The sequence below is a fragment of the Sceloporus undulatus genome, chromosome 3, assembly GCF_019175285.1.
Source record: "Sceloporus undulatus isolate JIND9_A2432 ecotype Alabama chromosome 3, SceUnd_v1.1, whole genome shotgun sequence".
Classification (NCBI taxonomy): domain Eukaryota; kingdom Metazoa; phylum Chordata; class Lepidosauria; order Squamata; family Phrynosomatidae; genus Sceloporus; species Sceloporus undulatus.
Window position 1 is genome coordinate 95,752,459 of NC_056524.1, and position 25,891 is coordinate 95,778,349.

General features: G+C 39.3%; 1 protein-coding gene across 2 annotated transcripts in view; it reads left to right on the plus strand.

Annotated features, from left to right (window-relative positions):
- ZBED1 (zinc finger BED-type containing 1) overlaps positions 1-25,891 on the plus strand; it is a 181,919-nt gene that overhangs the window by 74,537 nt on the left and 81,491 nt on the right. For both annotated transcript variants that reach the window (XM_042459475.1, XM_042459474.1), the window contains one exon: positions 2,720-2,788. In XM_042459475.1, the coding sequence (XP_042315409.1) occupies positions 2,720-2,788 (69 nt within the window). The remainder of the gene's footprint in view (positions 1-2,719; positions 2,789-25,891) is intronic.

The following is a 25,891-nucleotide window of genomic DNA, read 5'->3' on the forward strand; positions in this document are numbered from 1 at the left end:
GATAAGTGCTGGTAAAATGCTCACAAAACTTCAGGGAAACACGTGTATGTGAAAGCCTGATGTGCTTCTGAAACATCAGGGAATTGTCCCCTCGCCTCTAGCGTCCTTGAATCATTTGCAGAGCAGCAATTTCCTATGAACAGAAACTTTGCTATCATAGGAAATTGTTGCGCCGCAAAAAAATTAAGGACGCTAGAGGCGAGAGGACGATTTCAGATGTGCATTAGGCTTTCACACACATGCTTCCCTGATGTTGTACTGGTGTTTTAACTGTGCTTACCCCACAGTAAGTGCTGGTGTGAAAATCTTAAATGTTCCTACTTTTAAAATCTTGTAAGACTGCACGTCTGAAATAGTTACATAAGCTTTTAATGGTATTTGAGGAGAAAGAAGAAATAGAAAACTATTGTAAATATTTTGTTTACAGAGACTGATATTGTTGTATAATGCCCATGTACAAAGAGATTTTTTAAAAGCTTATGGCAGGTCAATGAATTATGGTTATGAAAGGTTTTGAAGTGAGAGATTGGAGATAGCCATTGGCTTGGATGATATCCAACCCATGATGAACACTTGGCTGTATTCCATCCACACTATAGTGTGAGTCAGTTTCATCCTATACTGTGATTTGGATTGTGGCTGCATATGTCTGATAGGTAGGAAATGCCTCTCATGCCCTGAGTGGATGACATTTGCTGCATGTAAATCATGCTATACTTGATATCACCCTATTCTCTGAGTGTGGGCACAACTAGGCACCCATGCGGCAACCATAGATATTGACAGCAGATTTCACTTAGCTCTTCCTTCTTGTGGACTGGTTCATTTTATTCATTTTGATGTTTTAATTGGATCTTTCTTTCCTGCAAAATGAAGGGGAAACCTGTGGCTCCTGCTCTAGTCAAATGTAACAAAATATTAACACACACTAAAACATTTTAGTCTTGTACATCTGTCATTTTGCAGATATGTTTCAAGTCCATTCCCCCTGCCCCCTGCTTTTTTTTTTACATATTTAGAAAATATATTACAGAGATGAGCATACATAACATACTACTGTAGTTGTAATATAGAAACTGTGAAAAATGCAAAATAGAAACATCACAAGAAATGGGAACTAACCAGAATTGTTTAGAATTGAAATAGAAGAGTACTGACCCATGATAGCTTAGACCTCATATGACAGTGTTAAAAATAAGAACGTGAAAAAAAAATATCACACTTATACCAGGACTGGGCAATGTGTGGCCTTGGACTAAATGTTGGGATAAAACTCCCATCAGCCTTGGCCAGCATGGTTAACAGTGGAGGATGATGGGAGTTATACTTCAACAACATCTTAAGGGCCACAAATTACACACTACTAATTTATATTACTGTATAAAAATAATGGGGAAGAAAGGATACCTGAAGTTCTGTCCAAAGAAAAAAGGGGCCTCCTTTCAAAGTAATACTAATTTATGTAATTAAACTGTAGTTTGAATTCAGCATAGCCTGATAATAACTTGCATGTATTTGTAAGCCCTGGAGAAATGTGGCTTTTTTTCTTATGAATCTTATGAATGTTAACATTTTTTATACACTTTGATTATTAAAAGTATGAAATTAGATTATTTTTTAAGGTACAATACTTTTAAATTACCTTTTATTTTCAACCTGGTATCTGTGTCTTTAGAAGCTGTCATAGTAGTGTATTTTATACTTTTCCTGTTGAAGGTGTCTTTCTCAGGGAGGTGTACAAAGGTTTCCATTAGAAATGCATTTCATTTTATTAATGCAAGAGAGAAAGAAAATGGGTTTTATTGCCTATTCTCATTGTATTTTCTGGCTTAATTATGTGATTGTGGTGATATTTAACCTCAAACATATATTTGTGTTGTTGAGATTAATATCAGATTTCATTCAAAGATATCAACCATCTAGAGAGATACTAAACTTTCAAGCAAAAACAGAGTTAGATGGATTTGCGTTAAATCAAGGGCCTAATTTTCACTCAGTCACATATATTTTAATTACATCTTTTGTTAATATCTTTTCCTAGCATTAATTCTGCTTCATTTAATAATAATAATCTAAAATATAATAATATTTATTTGTCTACCGCACCTCTGGCAAACCAATCCAGGCGGTTAACAACAGGAAAATATAAAATATGACAATTAAAAACACTTTATCCCTCCCCCCCTTAGACAGTATTTAAACAGTATAAGATATAAAACACAATATCAAGCATAAAACAACCGCAATTAAAAACTAAAAACCCCTGATATCCCTCTGTTGATCCATCACTAAGATGGGGCCACGGGAGGAATGAGGGAATCAGGGAACCTGGGAACCTGGGCCGGGATGGTTAATCTGGAAAGGCCTGCCGGAAGAGATCCGTCTTGACCACTTTTTTAAAGCTGTCTAATGATGTTATCTGACGGATCTCATCTGGCAGGTCGTTCCAGAGTTTGGGGGCGACAGCAGAGAACGCCCTCTGGGAGGTCGCTGCAAGCCTAGATTTTAGAGGCTGTAGTAAGTTCCTCCCAGAGGACCGGAGAGCGCGGGGAGGATTGTACGGGAGGAGGCGGTCCCTAAGATACTTTACTCAGACTTTTATCATAAGATTTAACTATTGATTTTTTTGCAGAAATAAGTGTTGTATTATATGTTTATATTGCGATATATTGACATATATTTTTAACATCTTTTCTCTATTGTTTTGTTTTTATATCAGCTGGTAATAATGAAGATGAAGGCCAAGAAACTGTGATGAAAATAAAAGAAGAAATTTTGAATGCAAAAGGTACTTCTATATGTCTTTGTCTGTTATGCCAAAACAAATACTCTCAGCTATGGAGTTTTCCCTTGAGCTGCATGTCTATATTTTTCAGTTCAGTCTAGCTTCTTGTGCACATCTGCTTCATAAACACGTATTTCAACTCAGTACAATAATATTTACGACCCGGACCTCTGATCTTAGGTAGCAAAGCAATGCAATTCCTTTGCGTGAGACTTTGAAATAGTCTTTGCTAGCAAAAACTGGCTTTTGTTGTTGTTAACTGCCCTCACTCAAGTTGCCCTCAACTCATGGCGACCCTGTGGATGAGACATCTTCAAGATCCCCTATCCTCCACTTTTCTGCTTAGGTCCTGTAGTTTTATAACTGTGACCTCTCTGATTGAGTCTGTTTCTCTTTCTACTACCCTTTCCTCTCTTTCTACCACCCTCAATCTTTCCTAGCATTATTGTCTTTTCTAATGAGTTATACCTTTTCATGATGTGTCTGAAGTATGACAGCCTCAATTTAGTCATCTTGGCTTCCAGGGAGAGTTTAGGCTTGATCTGTTCAAGGACCCATTTGTCTTTTTGGCTGTCCACTATTCTCAGCATTCTTCTCCAGCATCACATCTCAAATGAGTAGATTTTCTTCTTGCTTGTTTTCTTCACTGTCCAGCTCTCACATCCGTACATGGTGATGAGGAATACAATTGATTGGACAATTCTAACTTCAATGTTCAGTTGTCTGTCTTTACTCTTTGGGATCCTATTTAGTCCTTTAATGACTGCACTTTCCTTTCCTAGTACTATTTCTTGACTGCAGTCTCTGTTGTAATCAATGTTTGATTCAAGACATGGAGAATCTTTAACAATTTCTATTTCTTTATTGTCTAGGCTGAATTTATGTAGATTCAGCCTAGACAATATTGGTGATTATTTTTGTTTTCTTTATGTTTAGCATTAAGCTTGCTTTTGTGCTTTTTTCTTTGACCTTCCTTAGTAATTCCAAGCCTATAATATTTTCCATTAGTAGTATGGTGTCATCCACATATCTAGAGTGTTGATGTTCCTTCCAGAACTCTTTGTTCTTCTCGGTTTAAACTGCTTTTCGAAGTATGTTTTACGCATACAAGTTGAACAAATAGGGTAATAGAATGCAGACTTACCTGACCATCTTGCCAATTGAGAACCATTATGTTTTTCCATATTCTGTTCTAACAGTAGTTTCTTTTTCTGAGTACAGAATTCTTATCAGGACTATCAACTGTTGTGGCACTTCCATTAAAACATAGAACATTCCATAGCTTTTGATGATCTATGCAGTCAATGGCTTTATTATAATCTATAAAGCACATGCTGATTTTCTCCTGAAATTCCTTGATGTACTACATAACTACCTTATGTTTACAGTGTGGTCCATAGTGCCGCTTCCTTTCCTGAATCCCTCTTGCACCTCTGGGATTTCTCTCTCTAAGTATGATTGGAGTCTATTAAGGTCATCACACAGGCCCTTTAGAACGGTCCCGACACGGAACGAAAGGGGGCAGGAACGGAGTGGAATGGGCAAAGGATGCATATTACCACACGTTGGAATACCACCACCAGCGGACGTGCCCGTTCTGTTCCAAATCAGTCCTTCAGAGGCCAATTTTCAGGAACTGTCAGAAGCATTCTTGAAAATCGGTGTCTGGGGGGTGGATTTTGAACAGAATGGGCACTTCTGGTGGCGGCGGTGGCATTTCAGCATGCGGTAATATGGACATACTTTGCCCATTCCGCTCCGTTTCCGCCCCCTTTTGGTCCATGCCAGGCCTGTTCTAAAGGGTCCATGCGATGATTTTATATGCTGGAAAATTTAGAGTATGATTTTACTTGCCTGGGAAATTAATGCTATGGTCCTATAGTTGCTGTAGTCCTTTCTGTCTCCTTTTTTTGTGGATGAGGATGTATATTGATCGTTTCCAGTCTGTTGGCCATCGTTTTGTTTTCCATGTTTGTTGGCATGTTTTGGTTAACACTAGAGCTGATTCTGTCTGTATGAATTGTAGCAATTTAATTGGTACATCATTTCTTCCTGGTGATTTATTATTTCCAAGTTCCAGTTTTTCTTAGCACAGCTTTCACCTCACTTTGTAGAATTTGCAGTTCATCTTCATATGGTTCTTCATTTCATGTGTCATTCATTTTTCCATTTCTTTTATACAGTGGGCCCTTCCTTTATGCGGGGGAACCGTTCCGGACCCCTCGCGTAAGGGAAAAAGCATGTATGCTCAAGCCCCAATAGAAGTAATGGGGCTTGTGTCCACAGAGCAGCATGGGGTACATGGCATGGGCACATGCCCCATTACTTCTTCTGGGGCGCAAGAGGGTTTTTTTCAGAGCACTCCCGCATATGACACGAGCGCATTGTATAACTTTTGTGTATTGCTTCCATCATTATTTTAATTCCTCTTGATCTTGTAGTATATTCCTCTTCCTTTAATACAATATTCTGGTCCTTACTTTGAACTCCCTTTGGATTTCCAGATCTTGTGGGAGAGATCTCTTCTTCTTCCTATTTCGTTGTTATCTTCTATATCTCCGCACTGATCATTATAGTAGTTCTCTGTTCAATAGTCATTGAACAATTGCATTCATGCTTCTGGTTTTGTTCCTTTCTTTATTTGGCAACCAATAGTTTCTTCCTTCCTTGATTATGTCTTTGGCTTCTTGTAGTTCTTCTGATTCTTGGTTAATTATATTGTAAGCCACCTTGGGTCCCTTTTTGGGAGAAAGGTGGGATAGAAATAAAATAATATAAATAATTATTAATAAATTGTATATAAATAAGTAATATAAATAAATAATGCTTAATAGTGCAAATATATTTCTTACATTGTTTTTAAATTCTGTTCAGATATTGTTCAGATCATATTTTAGTATGATGGCTGTTTTTGTTTTCTTTTATAGCTTTACTCTTAATTTCTGCCTGGTCTAGTTTTTTCTGCCAGAATAGAATGTCTCCATCTTCTACTTCCAGTTATATAGTCTATCTGAATTTTGTGTTGACCATCTGGCTATGATGGTGTGTATGTCTCCTTTATAGATACACCAAGAAGTTATTTGCAGTTAATAGCTTCCTGCCATGGTAAAACTGACATTACAGGCTTAATCATATCTCTGGTCTGAGACAACATAACAATTTCTATACCCCTTATCAGTGAACTAATACTCCCTAAGTGGTTTACAGTGTGTAAGCCAATTGCCTCCAACCAGCTAGGTATTCGTTTAACTGACCTACAAAAGGATGGAAGACTGAGTGGACCCTGAAAACCTGCCTGGGATTGAACTCACAATTGTGTGGCTGCAGTACTGGCATTTAACCACTGCACCACCAGGGCTCCCTTAATTAATTTGCTTTCCCCCCTTCACTACTCAGGAACTGACTTAAAAAAGAGATTTTAGGATTGTGCAGATAGATCAGTACAAATATCAGCCCAGTGTATAAACTGTGTTTAAAAAGAAAGGCAAGTTCTATTTTAAATGTGATTCAAAAATGACCTGAAAACAAAACTGCCTTCATCACACTGTACTTATGCAAAATCTTTCCTGAGACTACACTTAGAATACTATACTGTACCTTCCTCACCAAAAAAGGGATTTTGCCGTGGTACAGACTGACCCTTCAGGAGCGGCCTGCACCCGCCCCTTTTCTTGCCAGATTGGGGCCAGGACAGCCTTACCAGCAGCCCAGAGGCCCCAATCCGGCGCTTTTCGGGACCACGGAAAAGCGGCAAAATGCCGCTTCTCCGTGGTCCTGAAAAGGGGTGTCCTTGGGGCTCCATGCCCCAGGACACCCCGACAGGCGCAGCCATGGGGGAAAGGGGCTGCCTGGTCCCTTTCCCACATGGCTTTGTTCCTGCGGCCGTCTGGTTGCCGCGCAGGAATGAAGCTTGCGGCACCGCAACAAAAAGCTGCCTAGAGCAGCTCCTGGTTATGACACCACTTCCTGTGCATCACGTTTGGGTGCTCAGTGGTGGTGCTGGCTTTATGGCAGCCCCCGTCTAGATGGGAGGCCGCCATGATGCCGGCGCAGTCCCATACTAGGGTTAGGGAGCGTGCGGGTGGTGTGTGCTCCCTAACCCTAGCATCGGCGTGAGTACACCGCTTTATGGTGGTCTGTACCATGCCTTTGTTGATCTGGAAAGCAAAGAAGGGTAATCAGCACAGGACAATCAAGGGGCTGGAACAAGTTCTTATTGAGAAATGTCCCAACACTTCAACTTGTCAGCTTAGTAAAATTGCAGTGAGACTTACAGAGTTGTGTAAAATTAGGCATGGTGTGGAGATGGAGGTAGTGAGGAGTTTTTATTTCTCGTACTACTGAAATCTCATGGAGCCATCCACTCCATATGTGGGAGAGTCAGGGGAAATGTAAGGAAGTACTTAACACAGTGAACCATTACACTGTGGAATTCAGTTCCACACAGTGAAAAACAGAAGAACTTTAGAATTCAGATTGCTGTTGAGAGCAACTGACTGATCCTGTATCCCCTATACAGGAAAAGTATGGGAATGAATTTCTGAGCAAGGAGGATTCTTCCAGACACTAGAGGAACACTGAACATGCGACACCCATTTAGATTTATTCATATCCCCGTCCTTTTGTCCATGTATATACATGCTAAAAACCTTGTTGTGTGCCTTGAAGTTGTTTCCGACTTATGGCGACCTTAAGATGAACCTGTCATGGGTTTTTCTTGTCAAGATTTGTTCAGAGAGGTTTGTCTTTGCCTTTCTCTTGAGGCTGAGAGAATGAGACTTGCCCAGAGTCACCCAGTGGGTTTCCATGGCCAAGCAGAGATTCGAAGCCTGGTCTCCAGAAATATACTTCTGTGCTCAAATCACTATGCCATACTGGCTACCCAGAAACAAATACTCTTGACTTCAGTTGGGCTTGCTTCCAGGCTAGTATGCTTGTTTCCTCTTTTCTCTTCTCCTCTGTTTTTCCCATCTCTTTGACTTCTTAACTGTTTTCTACAGGTGGGAGTTGCAACTGTCTCCCATTTCATTCCCTTTATGACTGCTGCTAAACCTTATTTCCTCACAGACCCCTTTTCTCTTGAAGCTTGCTTTGTTGAACAAGCAATAGATGCTGGAGCATGCATTAAAATCCTCTTTCAGCCATGGAAATCCACTGTGTGACCTTGGGCAAGTCACACTCTCTCAGCCTCAGAGGAAGGCAATTACAAACCTGCCTTACATAAATCTTTCCAGCAAAACCCTGTGACTGGGTTACCATGAGTTGGAGATAACTTGAAGGAACATAACAACAGCAACAACTTAGTATGTTAGGAGTTCCCTGGCATCTTCTTACTTGCATTTACCGTATATACTCGACTATAAGTCAACCTCATGTATAAGTCGAGGGCAAGTTTTGGGGCCAAAATTATGGATTTTGCTATCACCCATGGATAAGTCGAGGGTAAAATTTAGGGGCATATAGCAAACAATCTAAAGGTTGAAGCAAAGCAAAACAATGCCAAAGAATTTATAAAATTCCAGCAGACATAACTTTGTGCTTACTCTTAAGGTTGGATGGATGAGAGAGTAGAGGGGGTCAGTACTTCACATATTATACTCTTGCTTTTCATCAGAAGATGGTTCCTTCTTTTAAATAAGAGTTAAGACACATTGACCCATGGATAAGTCAAGTCAGTTTTTTGAGGTCAATTTTTTAACCTAAATTTCTAGACTTATACATGAGTATATACAGTACATTGAATTTGATAGCAATTTGGTTTCTGTTTCCAGCTGGATTGACTGAACTCCCTTTTCACACTGCTTTGGAATAGAAATTATTTGGTACTCCAGATGTGTTTGAACTATGCTCCCAGCAAGTCTAACCAGCATGACGAATGGTGAAAATACTGGGAGTTGCAATACAACCACATTTGTGCAGCACTATGTGGGGTTGATTCCAGTTTGCATGTTCTAATCAAGGACCTTAAGAACAGGAGAGAGGTCTAGAGTAATAGAGGGCATGCTCTGGCTTTGGGGACTAATTTGCTGCCTTTAGGATCCACTACAATGCACAACAGCCTCAAAAAAGGAGGAGGGGATAAAAACTGGAAATGGTCAGATATCCACTTTTGGCTTCATGGGGAACACATGTTGGAGGCAAAACAAGGTTATGCCTTGTTTTAAAGCAAAATGGGCACTCATGGAGTTTTCTAGTAGCAGCAACTGATATTTTCTACCATTTTGTTTTTCTGGCAGGGCAGCAATAGAAAAAAAATTTTGTGGGAAGGGTCACACTTTACATAGCACTGGTCTAAAGAGTGAGCACCTTAAAATAGGAAAGATGTAGAGGTAAAGAAGGTAGTGGAGTGGTTACAGGTGGAACATTTTGAAAAGATTACCAGAGCTGTGTTTTGAAATAAAATATGAGTGGAAGAATGGAAAAAGAAAGTCAGAGCCAAAAACTGGGAGACACCATGGAGAAAATGGGTGCTCAACAAAAGAGTACAAGTATGAATATTAAAATTACAAGAAATAAAAAGTGCAGAAGCAGGCAGTGAAAAGGCAATCCAAGATGCCAAGTGAGAAGGGAAAGATGAATATGACACAGGAGACTGATAAATTATAGTAGCCTATAAATTGTTAACTGTAGAAAGCTGAGGTTGGTGATTTTTTAAAAAAATATATCATGGCAAGGAACACAAACTAAATTAGGTCCAAGAGAGAGATGTACAGGAAAGATGAATTGGGAGCCACTTCACTAACATGAGTAAAATAGAGATAAGGAATAACTACATCATGGAAAAGCACTAAAGCTCAAAACTCAGCAAGATGAAGAGAAAGTGAAAAAGTGTTAGGGCCTGGTGCTCAGTGTCAGATAGCAGCCGGAGCAAACTGAAAAGCTCTTTAAGTGCAAGAGCAAATAGCAACTAATAAAATTCTCCTCTGGTGGTGGATGTATATGGGGTAAAATAACTGATTTCTGTTATTCTGGATAAAGAATGTGAGCATATATGAAATTTTATCTGTATGTCTATCTGTATATATGTGACTGGGTTAAGTAGGCTTATTTGGGATCAAGAAGCTCATAAACCCTTTTCCAAGGAAGTTCTTTTTCTGGGGTGATAACACTACTTTTCTTTGCAACTTATTAGCCATCCTTGAAGGGTGAATTACTGAACTAGCACAACCTTGAAAACAGTTTGGGGGTGATACTTGGGCATTATTCCTATCCTTATCCTGATATGCTTATATGAGTTTTTATGCGATCAACAATTCATCTATACAGCCTCTTCGTTTTAGTACAATGATTGGCATTTAAACATATGCAGAGTCAAGTTCCATCAGTGTTCTTTCTCATGGTGGGCAATTTCAGTGGATCCAGGATACAGAGTTCTGACCCAGCATCCAGGGGCCACGTAGACTGCTATAATTAGAAGTCATCAGATGGTTTATTTCTGGTTTTGAAAAATTGATATGTTTCATCTTCAACTGGATAGAACATCATTGTGGGGTGGGCTAGCAATATGAAAAGTGAATCACAACTTCTGGAGGATTTCAAGAGAAACCAGGGTGCAGCTATACTATAGAAATTGTGCAGTTTGATATCACTTTAAGTGTTGTAGCTCCAGCCTATGCAATTTGTAGTTTTACAAGGTCTTTAGCCACCCCTGCCAAAGAGTGCTAATACCTCACAAAGCTACATATTGCAAGATTCTGTTGAACAGAACCATGGCAGTTAAAGTAGTGTCAAACAGCATTAAGTCTACAATGTAGATTGCACCCCTGGATCCTTATGGACTGCCATTTCAACCTTATTGGCCAGTACCCCTTTACAGTAAGAGAGTAAGTGGCCTTGTGTACCCTTAAAGCCCTGAGCTCCACTTCTCCATTTAGATAAAACAGAAAGTATGGCAGTACTGGTCAAGCAGAGGAAGGGATATGTGTGTAGTACCTGAGTAAATGGTTTGATCAACTGCATGGCTCATTTGGGACTTGTGTATAGATCACTGCAGAAAATTGATACCTGCTTCTCATCTAGTTCTCTGCATGAATCTGCAGGCTAAAAAAAAAAGCAGAGGAACTGAAGAGGGAATTGCCCCAGTTGGTTTTTTGATTGTGTGAAAACAACATATTAGATAATAATTAGATTTGAGCTTGTGGGATTTTGTTGAGCTTTTTCTTTTCTTTTTTAAAAACCAAGAGGAGATCAGCTGATGCAATAAGGAACATTTCATGTGAACAAGGCAAAGGTGACATTTAGCTTCCACGCACGGGGGAAATGCTTTCAAACTATGAAAGAAGAGAATATTCCATACATAATGCAATGAGCACAAGATATTTGTAGTGTAAGATAACAGTTATGACAAGCCAAAAGGGAACAGAACATCAGCATGACAGTAAGCAAACCCTAGTAAGATTGTTGTGAAATGTTAAAAAAACTTGTCTAGACATATTTTTGAATATATTTGTGCCATCAGAGTTCACGAATTAAAAGGTTGGCAAAGGATTAAGAATGTTTTAAATTGAAAGTTTGATTTTTCAGGGGCCAGTCTTTCAATGTAAGGTAATGTCCTAGGGCTTGAATGGCTTTCCATTCTGGAATGTTTGTTCCATAGCTTCCTTTTCTTGCAAAGGCTAGAAGTGAACAAAGTGCACCCTTTCAGACAATATTGGACTGCAGTTCCCATCATTTCTCAGCACTGACTATGTTGACTAGGAAATTATAGTCCAGAAAAATATGTATGACCACACCATTCCCACTTCTGCCCTGGAGCATCTGGGCCAGAATTTTAAGGCAGATATGCCTCATTGCTGTATAACCTTTAGTCCCCAAGAGATGATTGGGTAAGTTGCCTCTCAGAACACTTTCAGCAATACTAAGAAGCTCTCATTTTTTCAGCATTCAGGACTGAGGCATTTTCACAGAGATTTCCCCAAAGTTTAGGTGTAGATTTGGAATCTCATATCTGGAATTCTAAAATGCGAAATACTCCAGAAACCAAAACTGTTTTCATGAGTGGCTGAGACTTTGCTCTTTGATGTACTCAAACATTGTTTCTTGCTCTAAAATATTAAAAATATTGTATAAAATTACCTTCAGATTATGTATATAATGTGAATGTGAAACATATTTAGACTTGGGTCCCATCTCCAAGATATCTTATGTATATATATATACAAATACAAATATTCCAAAATAAAAATAAATAAATAAATACAGTGGTGCCCCGGGATACGAAATGATCGCGTTACGAAATTTCCGGGGTACGAAAAAGTTAGATTGGAAAAAACTGTTCCGGGTTACGATGTTTTTTTTCGGGTTACGAAATTTATTTCGGCGCGAAATTCAAACGCAAAGCGCGGCTAGCGGCTTTCCAGCGCTAACGGAAAGCCTTTTCGGGTTGCGAAATTATCGGGTTACGAACGGAGCGGCAGAACGAATTAATTTCGTAACCCGAGGTAGCACTGTAAATAATAATAAAAAATCTGAGATCCAAACCTCTTCTGGTTTCAGGCATTTTGGATAAGGGATAGTCAACCTGTATCATATATGGCTTCTCAATTTTGAAAGAAGTTTGATGTTAAAAGGTTTGATGTTAAAATGCACTTTTAATGTTATATATTGCTGGGATTGGATTTATATGGACAAAGATACACATTGTATCCCAGTTTTTCCCAGTGGAATGAAAAGATGTTTAGCATTTACTTATCTGAAGGACAACTGTATTTCCACAGTGTTCCTGGAGTAACAGTCCTACAGCACACCTTAAGTATCAATGATTCAAGCTATTGACTTTTTTCGTTTTATAATTAGGATACCTGGTCATTTCCTCAAGAATTCATTACAAGGTCAGAGAAGGAAAAACAGCTACATGATGCTTATTGTATAACCCTGTTGTGCAATTTTTGAAAAACACAGCATTTCACCACAAGAATCCAATTAATAGATTGCATGTGAAGATTTTAGAATAATATTTCTTTTGTGAATTATTTACAAATTATTATAATCTCCCAGTATGATACTCCTTGCACACCTCTCCTCATTAACATGTTTCTGCTAAACATGGCTTTCCACTTATTTTATTATGTGACTTTTACTTTTGTCTTCTAGGACCCTTCCCATAAGCAGTGGTTGGGTTCCAGGCCTCCCCACAGATGGGAAAAACATAGATGGTCTAGCCAGTATTATTCAGTGAACAGTGACAGACAGACACACATCACTTCCCCATTATTCAATGTTCAATTATGTGCACCCGTCCATGTCAGTATGTCTGTGTTATTGCACTGCAGTTAAATAATCTGGGGCATGGTGATCTGCGGGTGGATGAATCCACGAAACGCTAACCCACCAATACAGGGGCCACTGTAGTTTGAAATTTCTGTGTTTGTGTCCAACATATATAGTCCCCCTTTCTCACGTTGGGAATTCTTACTCCAGACACATCCAGACTGTGACCAAGGCTTTGGGCAGCATTTCATGTATTCATTATTAACTCTTCCTTGATAACCACCAAGCCAAAACTGTTTTCATGTACAAGATCTCCCAAGCAGAAGAAAGTGGAAACACAATGAAGTTGTTGATGTGCCTCCACCAGAATGAACAAAGATGATTACCATAATTGATTGTCCTTTGGAGTAAGACCCACCAATAATTCACATCACAACAACATCTGGACAAGAGAGAATCAAATGGAACATTTAGAATGGTTACAAGGTTGTATCTTCTGTTTTTGTTGGTTGTGGTGTTTTAAAGACTTCAGAATGAAATGAGACACGTATCCGGATTATAGTGGTGGAGAGGACATGGTGCAGAGTGGGTGAAGGATAATTTTCACATTTTTTTAGACTAAAGATTTAGGACATTTTGTTGTTTTGCTGTATAGCTGATGATCAATTCCTATTATCTGTCACCCTTGCCTGATTTAGTTCCCTTTCATAGCCGACATCTATATTCAGTCCTTTATTTAGCATTCTGTCTACCACAGTGTTCTCTAGCAAATATTAGTATTGATTTTCACACAGCTTACAAAAAAATGAGCTCTTCAGAGATAAAATGGATTCAAGTTACAAAACAAATTAAATAATCTTCCAGACATTTAGGCCAACCCAGTTAAGAATGTCTTTTATTTCAATTTTGCTTTCCAAATGTGACCAAAAGGTCTTGTTGAAAATGAGTGTATAGTTCACTGTCACACAAACTGATGTTTCCATATTTACATATTGTTTTGGTTCTTTTTCCAGGCTTAAAATTTATGTATTCTTTGGAACCTGGAAAAGTTACTTTTTAGATGATAGGGCAAGGGATTGGACTTGAGTTTGTGTGTAAATTGTGTTAAACATGGAAAACAATACTGTATCCAGTAAATAAATAAAGAATTAAAACAAAAATTCAACACCATAAAAAATAATTTAGATAAGGTGTAAGTTTATCAGATAAGCAGCCTGCATACTCATGATGCTACACTATCAGTACAGTGGGCCCTTGGTATCCAGGACACCCCATGGATACCAAAATCTGTGGCTGCTGAATTCCTGTTATATACAGTGGTGTAGAACCATAAGGAAATGCATATTAATCTTCGTTATGGGTAGGTGTAGGCATGACATTTTCTCTTCCTTGGAAAACTTATTTTCTAAATGAATTACACATTGGCGGGATACAAACCGCCATTTAGTACGTATACAATACGTACTAGGGTTAGGAAGGGGCGGTGCTTCCGCACCCCCCTAACCCTAGTACGTATTGTATACGTACAAGATGGCGGCGCCCCTTCTACATGGGCGCCGCCATCTTTACGTACTGGACGCACAGCGTCCAGACGTGTCGCGGCGCCTATGACGTCGCGAGTCCGTGCCAGGCGCCTCGCGACGAAATGGAGCTTCTTTTTTGCTCCGCGCGGGAGTCGCGCGGTTTGGCTGCTGCGGCTCCCGCGCGGAGCAAATGGCGGCGGCGGCCTGTACCCCGCCACACTGTCAACTTTTTTTTCCCTTTTTCCAAATTCTTTCCAAAGCTAGTTTCCAGTCCTGTATTAATGACTGCTTTAAATTAAACTAGGAGAACTGCTGCATGGATCTGGGTCACTGACAAAGTTCAATTTAAATTGCAATATGGTCAATTTGTGTAGCAGCAAGGAATCTACAGCCTGCATTTTCTGTATGTTTAATCAACAATGCAGGCCTATGACTAACATCTTCAATTTCTGTCTTCTTTGCCTGATGAAGAAGGCAGTGTGACTTTGAAAGCTTTCAACATGTAATTGTGCATTTTTGTTGACCCAGTAAAGGTACCATTGTTTGGATGTTGTTGGATTTGTTATATGGCCAACATGGCTACCCCTAGAATTATTTCTTGTATTATTTTAATTGTATTTTGCTTTAACCCAAATTATGAGCCGCTCTAGGTACCATGATGATGATGATGATGATGATGATGATGGTGTTAGAGTATTTAGTCAATGTGTGAGTTGTTGAAATATACTACCCTTACACCCCTCTGCCGTAATTTATGTCCGCCATAGAATCAGGGTTTTAAATTGTATGGAGAACCTCTATCGATAGAAGAAGCTCTCCTCTTCAGACTGACACATTCTATACATAAAAGGTGGCAAAGATGATGACTGTGGGAAGTGGGACTAGCATACTCCCTTTCTTACTTTCTGAGGGAACATTCCAGCAGAATGTCTGAATAGCCCTGTCTGTGAAGTGTGATTAATTAACACAAAATAGTGGAATGTACTAGCTACATCCTTCCCCAGTGATGTGATGAGTGAAGATTTCCCCAATCATGTGGAAGGAGTGTTCTCCAGACTCCTCACTTGCCAGATCAGGAAAATTAATGGAAATGGAGACTGAGCGGACAGGGACAGTACTCTTTTCTTCTCATCCAGATTCAACACACTTTGTAAAGAAATGATTAGGATTGTTTTGATCCACAAATCAGGCTTTAGGAATGCAAAACTGAAAGTCAAGACCCACTGAATAGCCAACTCCCAGTACAAGTGAGCAGTGATACATGACTTCCTTACATTGCATTTGGACTACCGTAACACACTATACATGGAGCAGACTTTGGAAACTGTTCAGAAAATTCAGCAGATCTAAAGTTCTGCACCCAAATTTCTGACCATGGCTAGTTATTGGGACCGTATAACTCCCTTGTTAAAACATCTTCAATGGCTATCGGTTCATTTTCAGGCACAGTTGAAAGAGCTGGTCATGATCTATAAAACCCTATGTGGCTTTGGTCTAAACCAGCTGAAAGACCTTTCTTCCCATACAATCCTCCCAGAGCTTTAAGATAATCAGGGGAGGGCTTTCTCTCGATCCGCTACCATCACAGGTTCACTTGGTGAGGAAATGAGGGAGAACCCTCTCAGTGGCTGCTCCCACTCACTGGAACTCCCTCCCGTGGGAGGCTAAGCTGGCCTCTTCACTGCTTTTCTTTCGCTGATAGGCAAAGACCTTTCCATTTAAGCAAGCTTTTAATATGTAATTGCACTCAGAGAGACTCCTTATTGGGGTACTGTATGTGCTTTGTATATTTTAAAAATAATTTTATATTGTTGTAATATAATTTTATACTGTTTTAAATGTGACAATTATAATTGTGTTAGGTTTTATCTGATTTCTTTTGTAATCTACCTTGGGTCCCAATCTGGGAGAAAGGCGGCATATTAAATAAATAAATACATAGCTCTTGGAGTCAAATACATTTATCTAGGAGCCTTTTCACACTACACAGTTGTAGCACAATGATTTCACTGTTGCTACCATGACTGCATCCTACTGAATCCTGGGTTTGTTGTTTGGTGAGATACAAGAACTCTCTGGTTGAGAATTCTTAATTCTACCATCTAAACTATAAATTCCAGGATTCCACAAGATGGAACCATGTCAGTTAAAGTGCAATTGTAGTTCTGTGACTGTGTTGTGTAAAAGGTTCCCAAAAGAATATCTTGTTTATTTTAAAGTAGCAAGCATCTGATTGGCCCCTGTTGCCAAACCCAGTGGGGCTTGGTTCAACCCAGCAATGCCATTTTTGCATTCTCAACTTTCTTGCAGGCATTGCTTAGCACAAATCAGCTTCAGATTAGCTACCTATCCACTGTTAGATAACCAGTGTTGTTTGCCCTTGTCTATGCTCTTCTTATAGCTCATAAATTTGATATTTAGAGCATGTCAGATATACCTGCAAAACTTTTTTTTGTGTGTGTGTGTGTGAATTATCCTCCATAGAGTTTCATATATTTTTAAAAAATCCATAACATTAGTCTATTATGTTCTATTCTTACTCAAATCACTGGGATTTCCTTTCAAGTAAATTTAGGAAAGGTATGCCAGGTACAAACATTTATCTATGTTACATTTCTGCACAACCCTATGTGATATGTAAATGTTAAGATTATAAGCACTTCTTAGCACTGAATGTCATTTCTTATTTTCAAACGATCTCTTTGGAGAGCAAGCTTGATTTATTTTTCTATGGAGAACATATGGTGATAGTAGGAGGAAATCTGTGCACACAGCAGTTAGTTTGAACTTCAGATGCACTGTCAAGAATTCAGTAAGCAGTCATTCTGCCTATCAGAAGAATGTAAATTATGTTTTAATAAAAAGTAAACATACTGAGCATACTTTTGTTGTCAAAGGTAATAATTTTGAAAATGAGTACACCTGCCAAGTGTATATTTCTTTGTTGATTAGGTCCTGACTCTGCCAGTCTTATAAGCAGTTGTACTTACATATGATCTTAGTTATTTGTAAATTGTGTGAACTAATTTAAAGATATTTCAAATAACCTGGTTGTTTTGGGGCTCCATCCAACAATATTTGTCACATCAAAGCCCCACTGAAAGAAGTGGAATGAGACTTAATTATGATTAACCTGGGTATTGTGACTGCAAGAGAAGGGCAGAGTTTAAATTTTCTGAATAAAACAAATATCTATCATTATTGAAGCCAATTATTTTCTAGCTAACCTTTTTTGATATTTCCCCGTACATTTGCCATGTATATCTATAAGAAAAAAAGTGTAGCCTTTCCTTTCAACCAACAGACCATTTAATACTTACTGGTAGTTAAAGTTTTTAGAGTTGCAACCATTGCTAATGAAGCAGGAGGACAAGGCATTTATTTTTGCAAATCCCTCTAAAGCCTCCTGCACCACCTTACATGCAATTTTCAAGAGATTCTCAACTTCTTGATTAGATCTGGAGGGAGGAGGGGGGAATCCACAAAAACATGTCTTGTGCAGAACTATCAACTAGATCAGGGCAGTGGTGTCACTGCAGTTGGTATCATCTGGTGCGGTAAATCATAAGCCTGTTACAGACTGCCAAAATAAAGCTGTTTCGGGTCTCTTTGGAGATATGCTATTTAAATGATGCATGGGTCCTAAGAGTCTGGAGATCGCACCAAAGCCACACTCCATTCCTAAGCACTGAAGTGCAGCTTTGGTGCAGCTTCTGGATTCTTAGGGTGCATACATCATTTAAATAGCATACCTCCAAAGAGACCCGAAGCAGCTTTATTTTGACAGTCTGTAACAGGCCATAGTGTCACACACATACACCCCACACACCCAATTGACATACTCCTATACCACACTATACAGAATCCTTAGTAATTTTTTTGTACTGTTACTCATAAATCATAATTCCTGTATATCACAGAATTACGTAGTTTCATGTGGTTAAATTGAATGTTTGGTAAGATGTTATGTTTTTAAAGAAAATTTACAAAGATAAAAAAATAATTTAAAAATTATATTCAAATCAAAATCTGAGGCCTCTCCTTTCTCCTCCTACTGAGCCTCGCTCCACTCACACTATCTCTTCCACAGAGCTCCAGCATTTTAAAGGGATGCAGGAAGACACCACAGCCTGTTTCTGCCAAAGACAGATGTTGGGGCGTAGTGGTGTCACCCTCCCAGTCTTAGAGTGTCACTTGCTGCAGCCCACACACTCCTAGCAGTGGAGTCTCTAACTACAGGAGAAGAGATTTCATCTAAACATTATTAGGAAGAACTTCCTGATAGTAAGAGCTGTTTGACAGTGGGACATGCTCCCCCGGAATGTAATAATAATAATAATAATAATAATAATAATAATAATAATAATAATAGTTTATTTCTATCCCGCTTTTCCAATTCAGATCAAAGCGGCGTACAAATAGTGGAATCTGTTTCTTTGGAGCTTGGACCCAAAACAAACAGGCCAAAAGGTGTGGCTTCCAGACTACGCATGCCCCCAATGTGGCCAGATGCCTGAAGCCAGCCTGAAAAGGAGCAGCAAAAAGCCTTTCTGGCAGCCGCTTTATACATTTCAAAAAGCAAATCTTGATTTCATCATTTTATATGAAGGACACAATTTTACTACCCCTTTATTTAATGGGATTTGACCATGCACAGATTTTGTTATCCACAGGTGCAGGGGTCTAGAACCAAGCTCCAGTGGATACCAAGGGCCCATTGTAATGTTTATTAATACTTTTAATATTTTATTTATTACTAATTTATGCACAAAAATTCTTGCTCAAATCTTGCACAGAATAAGTCCCAGAATAGTTTTTGAAAACTGGATGGTGATTAATGCACCATTAAAGGGAACAGAATGATGTTTCTGTTGTAAAGTGTTATGTTGTATTGGGTCTATTACGCATGCTCATTGAATTGTTTTTCGGCGGTCTGTACTGCGCCCAAAATAACCTTTTTTTTTTGTGGAACTGGGGGTTTCTTAATATCTTGGGGTCGTTCCCACTACGATAAGCTCCGAATCCTGATTTGATGTATATGCCCCTAGTTCCTACAGGAAATCGATTCTGATTCTCATTGCATCGATTCCAGGGGAAATAAAGCGGATCAAATGCAAAAAGCCCAGGGTTTTTTGGTAGCAGTTCTTTTGAGGTTCTTTTGAGAAGGATCAGTTCTAATGTGATTCCTAGCAGTGGGAATGCCAGATCAGAATCAATTCTTTCTAAGGGGAGGGACAAATGGCAGAGGGGTGACATTTTGACAGATCCACCATTTTCCCTCCTTGCAGTGCTGCCTGTGTACTTGTGTGTTTTAAAAAAAAAATTGATAGAATATGCGATTGTTTGATCAATTGAAAATTCTATATTTTATTTTTTTTAAAAAAACATTGTCCTCCCCTTCATCCTTCTCCTCCGTCCCCCCGGTGCCTACTTGCCTTTCCCCGCTTGCCTCCCTGGTGCCTTCGTTCCTTCCCCGCTTGGCTTCCTTGCTTGCCTTCCTGGAGCCTTCCTTCCTTGCTTGCTTGGCTTCCCTGCATGAGTTCTCCAGTTCCTGCTCGCTGTCCCCGGCCTTGGCTCTGTCCCCCTGCCCGCCTCCTTGCTGCCCCCGTCCGCCCTGGCTCCGCCCCCCCCCCCCCCCCCAGTTTGTGCTCCATCACCGGCTTCTCTCATCCCTAGCTTGAAACGGCACAAATGGGGACAGAGAACACACACACCCCGATTCAAATGGCATTAAAAAAGATCCCCTTTTATAGAGAGAATGAGGGAGCGGATCCAAAACACAACCCATATTATTCTGTCAGTGGGAATGAGCCCCTTGATTATCTTTTTTTGCCTTTCTTCTATTGCTTTAGCCTTTCCTTAGTCTTTTATTTGATGTTTCCATTTTGATGAAGTTAACTATAAAGATGACAGAAGACATTCACTTCTGATCCTCATACATTTGGACAATCTGGTTTCCATTTGGAGGATTTATGTGGAACAGAAGCACTATTCATTCATTGTGATTGAAGTTGACATAGTCTGTCCTCAAGCTATTGAATATATAATGCAGCTTTCCATAGCTATCTGAGACTTACAGTTAGGCTCAGGGTTGTACAAGAGGCTGTTAGGAGAGCTTTGATTTTGTTCTTTAAATGATGCTGTCTAACCCATTGTTGTGCATCCTGAACACTTTTCAAGTCCAGGGGAAAATTTGTGTGTGTGTGTGTGAGTGAGTGAGAGAGAGAGACAGCAAACAACATTATAGGCCATTCATGGAATTAAATTTGCTCCAGCCTACCTATTTCTTATTATCTTTTATCTCTGCATTTAACTTTTGCTCATATTAGTTTAACAGAAAATAAAAGAATATAAATTAATTAGGAGCCCTGGTGGCGCAGTGGTTAAATGCCTGTACTGCAGCCATTCACTCAAAACCACAAGGTTGCGAGTTCAAGACCAGCAAAAGGGCCCAAGCTTGACTCAGGCTTGCATCCTTCCAAGGTCGCTAAAAATTAGTATCCAGACTGTTGGGGGCAAATTAGCTTCCTTGCTAATTAGCTTACTTGCTGTTCACCGCTGTGATCTTTGGAATAGTGGTATATAAATAAAACAAATTATTATTATTAATTGAATTAGTTAATATTAATCTAAATGATACACTCACTTACTCACTTTCTTTCACATTTTTTGATGAACGTTATTTACCTTGTCTTATTGTGGTGATTAGTGCTGAATAACATGAGGAACCAATATTTTTAAACTGTGGATTTTTTGAATCTGTAGATACAGAGGGCCAACTGTATCGTCTAGAGATAAAAACTCAATAGAACCAGTTACCAAAGTGCATAGTTATTAACTGCTATACATGCAAAGTGGTGGATAGAACTGTAAACTTTGAGCTTAAATTTTATTTTACATTTCTGCTCAGCCTAATTAATGCAACTAATAATGTATTTTGTATTCTCTCTGGAAGATGTAACCAGTAATAACCTACTACATTTATTTATCATAAAGACAAAAACACATGTATTTTAAAGAAATGCTACATGTATAACATATAGAAATTATATTCAGCTATATAAATATAAATGATTCAGCTGTATGTATGTTATGTATTTGATAAATTCTGTGGTGATTTGCAGTTCAAGCAATCAAGCTGTTTTATGTCAGCTGGTGTCTGTTGTTGCTTCTTTCTTGTTTTAACCATTGTACTCAAAAGGTTTGCTGATAAATCTACCTTCAAAATGACTTCTCTCAAGCACTTTTTGCATTATGCTCTCAGATGCAGTATAGCAGTAGCTTCTTCCATACTTTCATCTAGTTCACTGCATGCACAATAAAACTAGATATTCTTTTGCTGGGGAAGAACAGATCCTTGCTGTCAGGTTTCATTTTTCACATGTCTGTTTTCTCTGCTGCCTGTAAAGCTCCCTCCAGTTCTCTGTTATGTTTGCTGTTGGTAGGTTTCCAGACATTTTGAGTCTCACCACTGTCTGGCATGTTGTGCTGGCAAAATGTTTTCAGCAGCCAGGTTTGGAACAGCCTGTTTCAGGGTTGGAAAATTAGATAATTCTGGCAACAAATCAGATGCAGAGAATAAATATGATGTGGCAGCAAATAATTAATTTGTTTTCCAACAGTTGATGGAGCACTCTGCTCAGAGTAATAAGGTGTTGAGGTATTGGATACTTAGGGACATGTGGAAAGAATAGATATTTCAGCAAAAGTGAACTGTGGTTTTTACCTTGCTGGTACCAGTAGACCCAACTATATTTCTGTGCTTTTATTGGACCCGGGTGGAAGCAACATGGAGGCAGGGAGGGTTGTGATATATTTTTCAGATCCTGGATTCTGATTTACACTCTAGATTCTTTTTGTTATGTGGGCAGTCTTTTTCATCAAAGGAGAAAAGGAGGCAACATGAGCAAATGGTCCCAGAATTTCACAAGCCTGACAGTCCCCTGTTCACTGATTGACTAACACACAAACAAACAAAACCAAAGGGGACAAAGAAAACTGTGCCCATCCAACACATAACCTTTAATTTTCAGGATACATGCCTGCATAGTTAAATATATATTTTATTTATTTTAATTCATTTTGGACAGAAGTGGAAATTCTATAGCTCACAAGCTGCAGGCACCCTAAAACTCATTGGTGGATTCCCAGCACCACTATAAGTGCATCACCCTTGTATATTTTTTACCAAAAAATGAGAAAATCATGCTTCCAGAAGCATCCAAGGGGTGCAATTATACTTTGAATCAAGGTGCATCCCACACCTTGTTTTATTTATGAACAATTTATCAAAATACAATCCTGGTTTCTGAAAAAACAGAAGAGACATTTTGGTCATTTCTGGCTTTGCCAGCACAGGTTAGCATGGCTTGCAACATACTGAGAAAGTAGGAAATTGACTCTAGTTCCACCAGAGTGTACAAATATTTATAAATCATCCAGTACCAATTTTTTTTCTGGACTTTTCACAGCACTGCCACTCAAAAGTGATGATCTATGAACTGGTTCCAGACTGTGAACCACCAGATATTGGTCTGCAGCAAGTTTCAAGGATAGAAAGAAACAGTTTTAGTCAATGGGTAGAGATATGGTCCCAGTCCTTACAAATTAGAAAAACAAATTGCCAGGGGGCCCACCATATCAGATAGCTGGGTGAACACTGGTTTACAGCAAGTAAGAATCCCATTCTCAGAATGTCCTGTGAGTCTGCTGGAATGTTGCAGTTCTTCCTTGATAATGACTATAATTGGAACAAGCAGTAATCCAAAGTGAATGGAGAGAGAACTAAATGTCAGTATCTATTTCAAAAAGAGTTACTACCTGTAGACCAGTGGGTACAGTGGGGTGGTTCCTTGGTTGATGGTTATAAACTGTGAGGGACAACAGGCTGCTACAGCAGCCCCAATTGGGAAGGAGGAGTGGGTCCCAGAACCCACCACAATAAGTGTTCCCATCCAGCATTCCATATCCTTCTTTGAAATTGGTCCTTGAACACAATTTATGCCAAAGGTTCTGAAAAGCTTATACAAATTTGTATTACATTAAGAACTGTATCCCATATTGATTGCATCAGATAAATGTAGCTTTAGCAAATTATAAACAGTTAAGGTTTTTCTAAGATCTACTACAGGTCAAGAATATATCAACTGATTATGCTTTAAACAGAATGGAAAGGTGTCAATCCCCCCATGCACACATTTAGAAAAAGAGATTGATTTTAAAGTAGCAGTCATTGGATCATTTGTTTCATGAATGCTTTCTTAAGAATTTTCCTAGACCACTTTTTAGTTGTACAGTGTAATTATATAACCACTATATCATCATTTGCCTCAAGAGCAGAGTAACAGAGCCTGGAAAAGCTTTGCGCTGGTTTAAATAGAAGTTAGAGGAACCATGAGCCATGTTTTTATAGCCTATATATTAATTTAGCATGTTCTGTAATAATAGGGCTGTCATTTGTCCCAGAAAACCTGGAAAATCCTGGATTGAAGGGACTAAAAGATGTCCCAACTGGCTAGCCAGTTGAATAATATAATAATAAAATGTGGCAATGGTGATGAAGCAGGAAAGACTGGCCCTGGCAGGAGCCTCATCCCATGCTACAGGTTCTAGTTGCTACTCCATAGGTGTAAAATTTCCACCTTATTCTTCTATTCCCTTCCCCTAACAGGCCCAGAAGCTGGGAAAGGAAAAGGGCAAGCAGAAATGCCCTTGTGTTGTATGGGCATTGTGCTGGCAGCTTGAACCCAGGGCTTGAACCCAGGGCTAGGCAGCACAGTAGAACTTCACTCCCAAACAGCCTCGAGAGAGTAGAGTCCCTTTACTCTCTTTGGCAACTTGGAAGCCCCCATCTGTTTGCACCATCTAGGGAGAAAAAAGTAGAAAAAAAGAGCTGTTAGCTTGGTACTGGTACTGAGATTGAAACATAATGGTAGAAAAATTGCAATGATTAATGTGTTGAATTTGCACAATCAGAATGCAAATTAATAATATGCATAACTATAATAATTTGCACAATGTGCATATTATGCAAATTAGATGCTTGGATATGAGGGACTGGAATTTGGCAACCCTATATAATAATGACAGAGCCAGCATGATGTTGTCGTTTAAGTGTTGGACTAGGACTTGGGAGAAAAGGGTTTGAATCCTGGTTCAGCCATGGCAACCCACTGGGTGACCCTGGGCAAGTCACATCTTCTCAGCCTTGGCGGGTGATAGCAAATTCCCTCTGAAGAAATCTTGCCAAGAAGACCCAGTGATAGGTTCGCCTTAGAGGCTCCATAAGTCGGAAAAGATTTGAAGGCACACAACAACATAATAATGACATGTAACCCCCACTGGTGCTATTCCATCTGAATCCTCTTTGCTCACCTAAGTGATAGCATATAGAAGTGAATGATTTTTGGCTGTGTGATGGTAACCAGTTGCAAGTAGTAGATCACCTAAGGCCCTTCCATGCTAAACAGTTACAGCAATATAGGGATTATCACACGGGAGGCTTATCGTCAGTAAAACATCAGTAACATGTTCTTGTAGCACAAAGGTGTGATAGCCGGTCATGCTTCTAAATCATCATTGAGGCGTCTCCACTTCTCTCCCATCCTCAAAGTGTTTACAGAGCAGTCATTTCTTCAACAATGGAAGTTCACTGTGATTTGACTTCCCTGGCTGCATTCTATGGAATCCTGGGGTATGTAGTTTGATGAGGCACTACAAGAGCTTACTGAAGGAGGCTTATCAATGCCTAAACTGCAAATGCCAGAGTTCCATGGGATGGAACCATGGCTGTTAAGAGTGGAATCATAGTGCTATAATTATGCTGTGTGAAAGAGCTCCTGGGTTAAAATAGGCAATTCACGTCTGGTGAATGTTGCTATCATGGTTTAAAACAAGCTTAGAGCTCCTTATGCTTCTTTTTTTTCTTATGGACACTGTTCTTGGATGAAACCAGTTTACTACTCATAAACCTATATGGAAGTTACAACTAATTCAGTCTACCCACCCCCCAACATACCTCTGTATATGTGTGTGTTTGTGTTTCTGATCTGTCTTATCTGAGAAACAGTCCTCAAATTCATTTAAGTGTGGGTGCAAAGCACTGAAAAGACCTAAGGAAGAGAGGGCCCATTATAAGAGCATTGACAGAGTGGCTATATTGATCATCCTTCTCACTTGCCGCACAGTTGTGCTTAATTAATAAAGATATGCTTGTAAGTATCTTCACTGATTGTCCTTTAAAAATTTACATCCACCTAGAAAACATATATAAGTTCACACCTGAAGTCCCCCTGGGCCCAATATTTTAAACCTGTCTCTGGGTGTGTTTGTGTGTTTTGAAAATGTGGTATTCACTCCAGTATCTGGGAAAGCT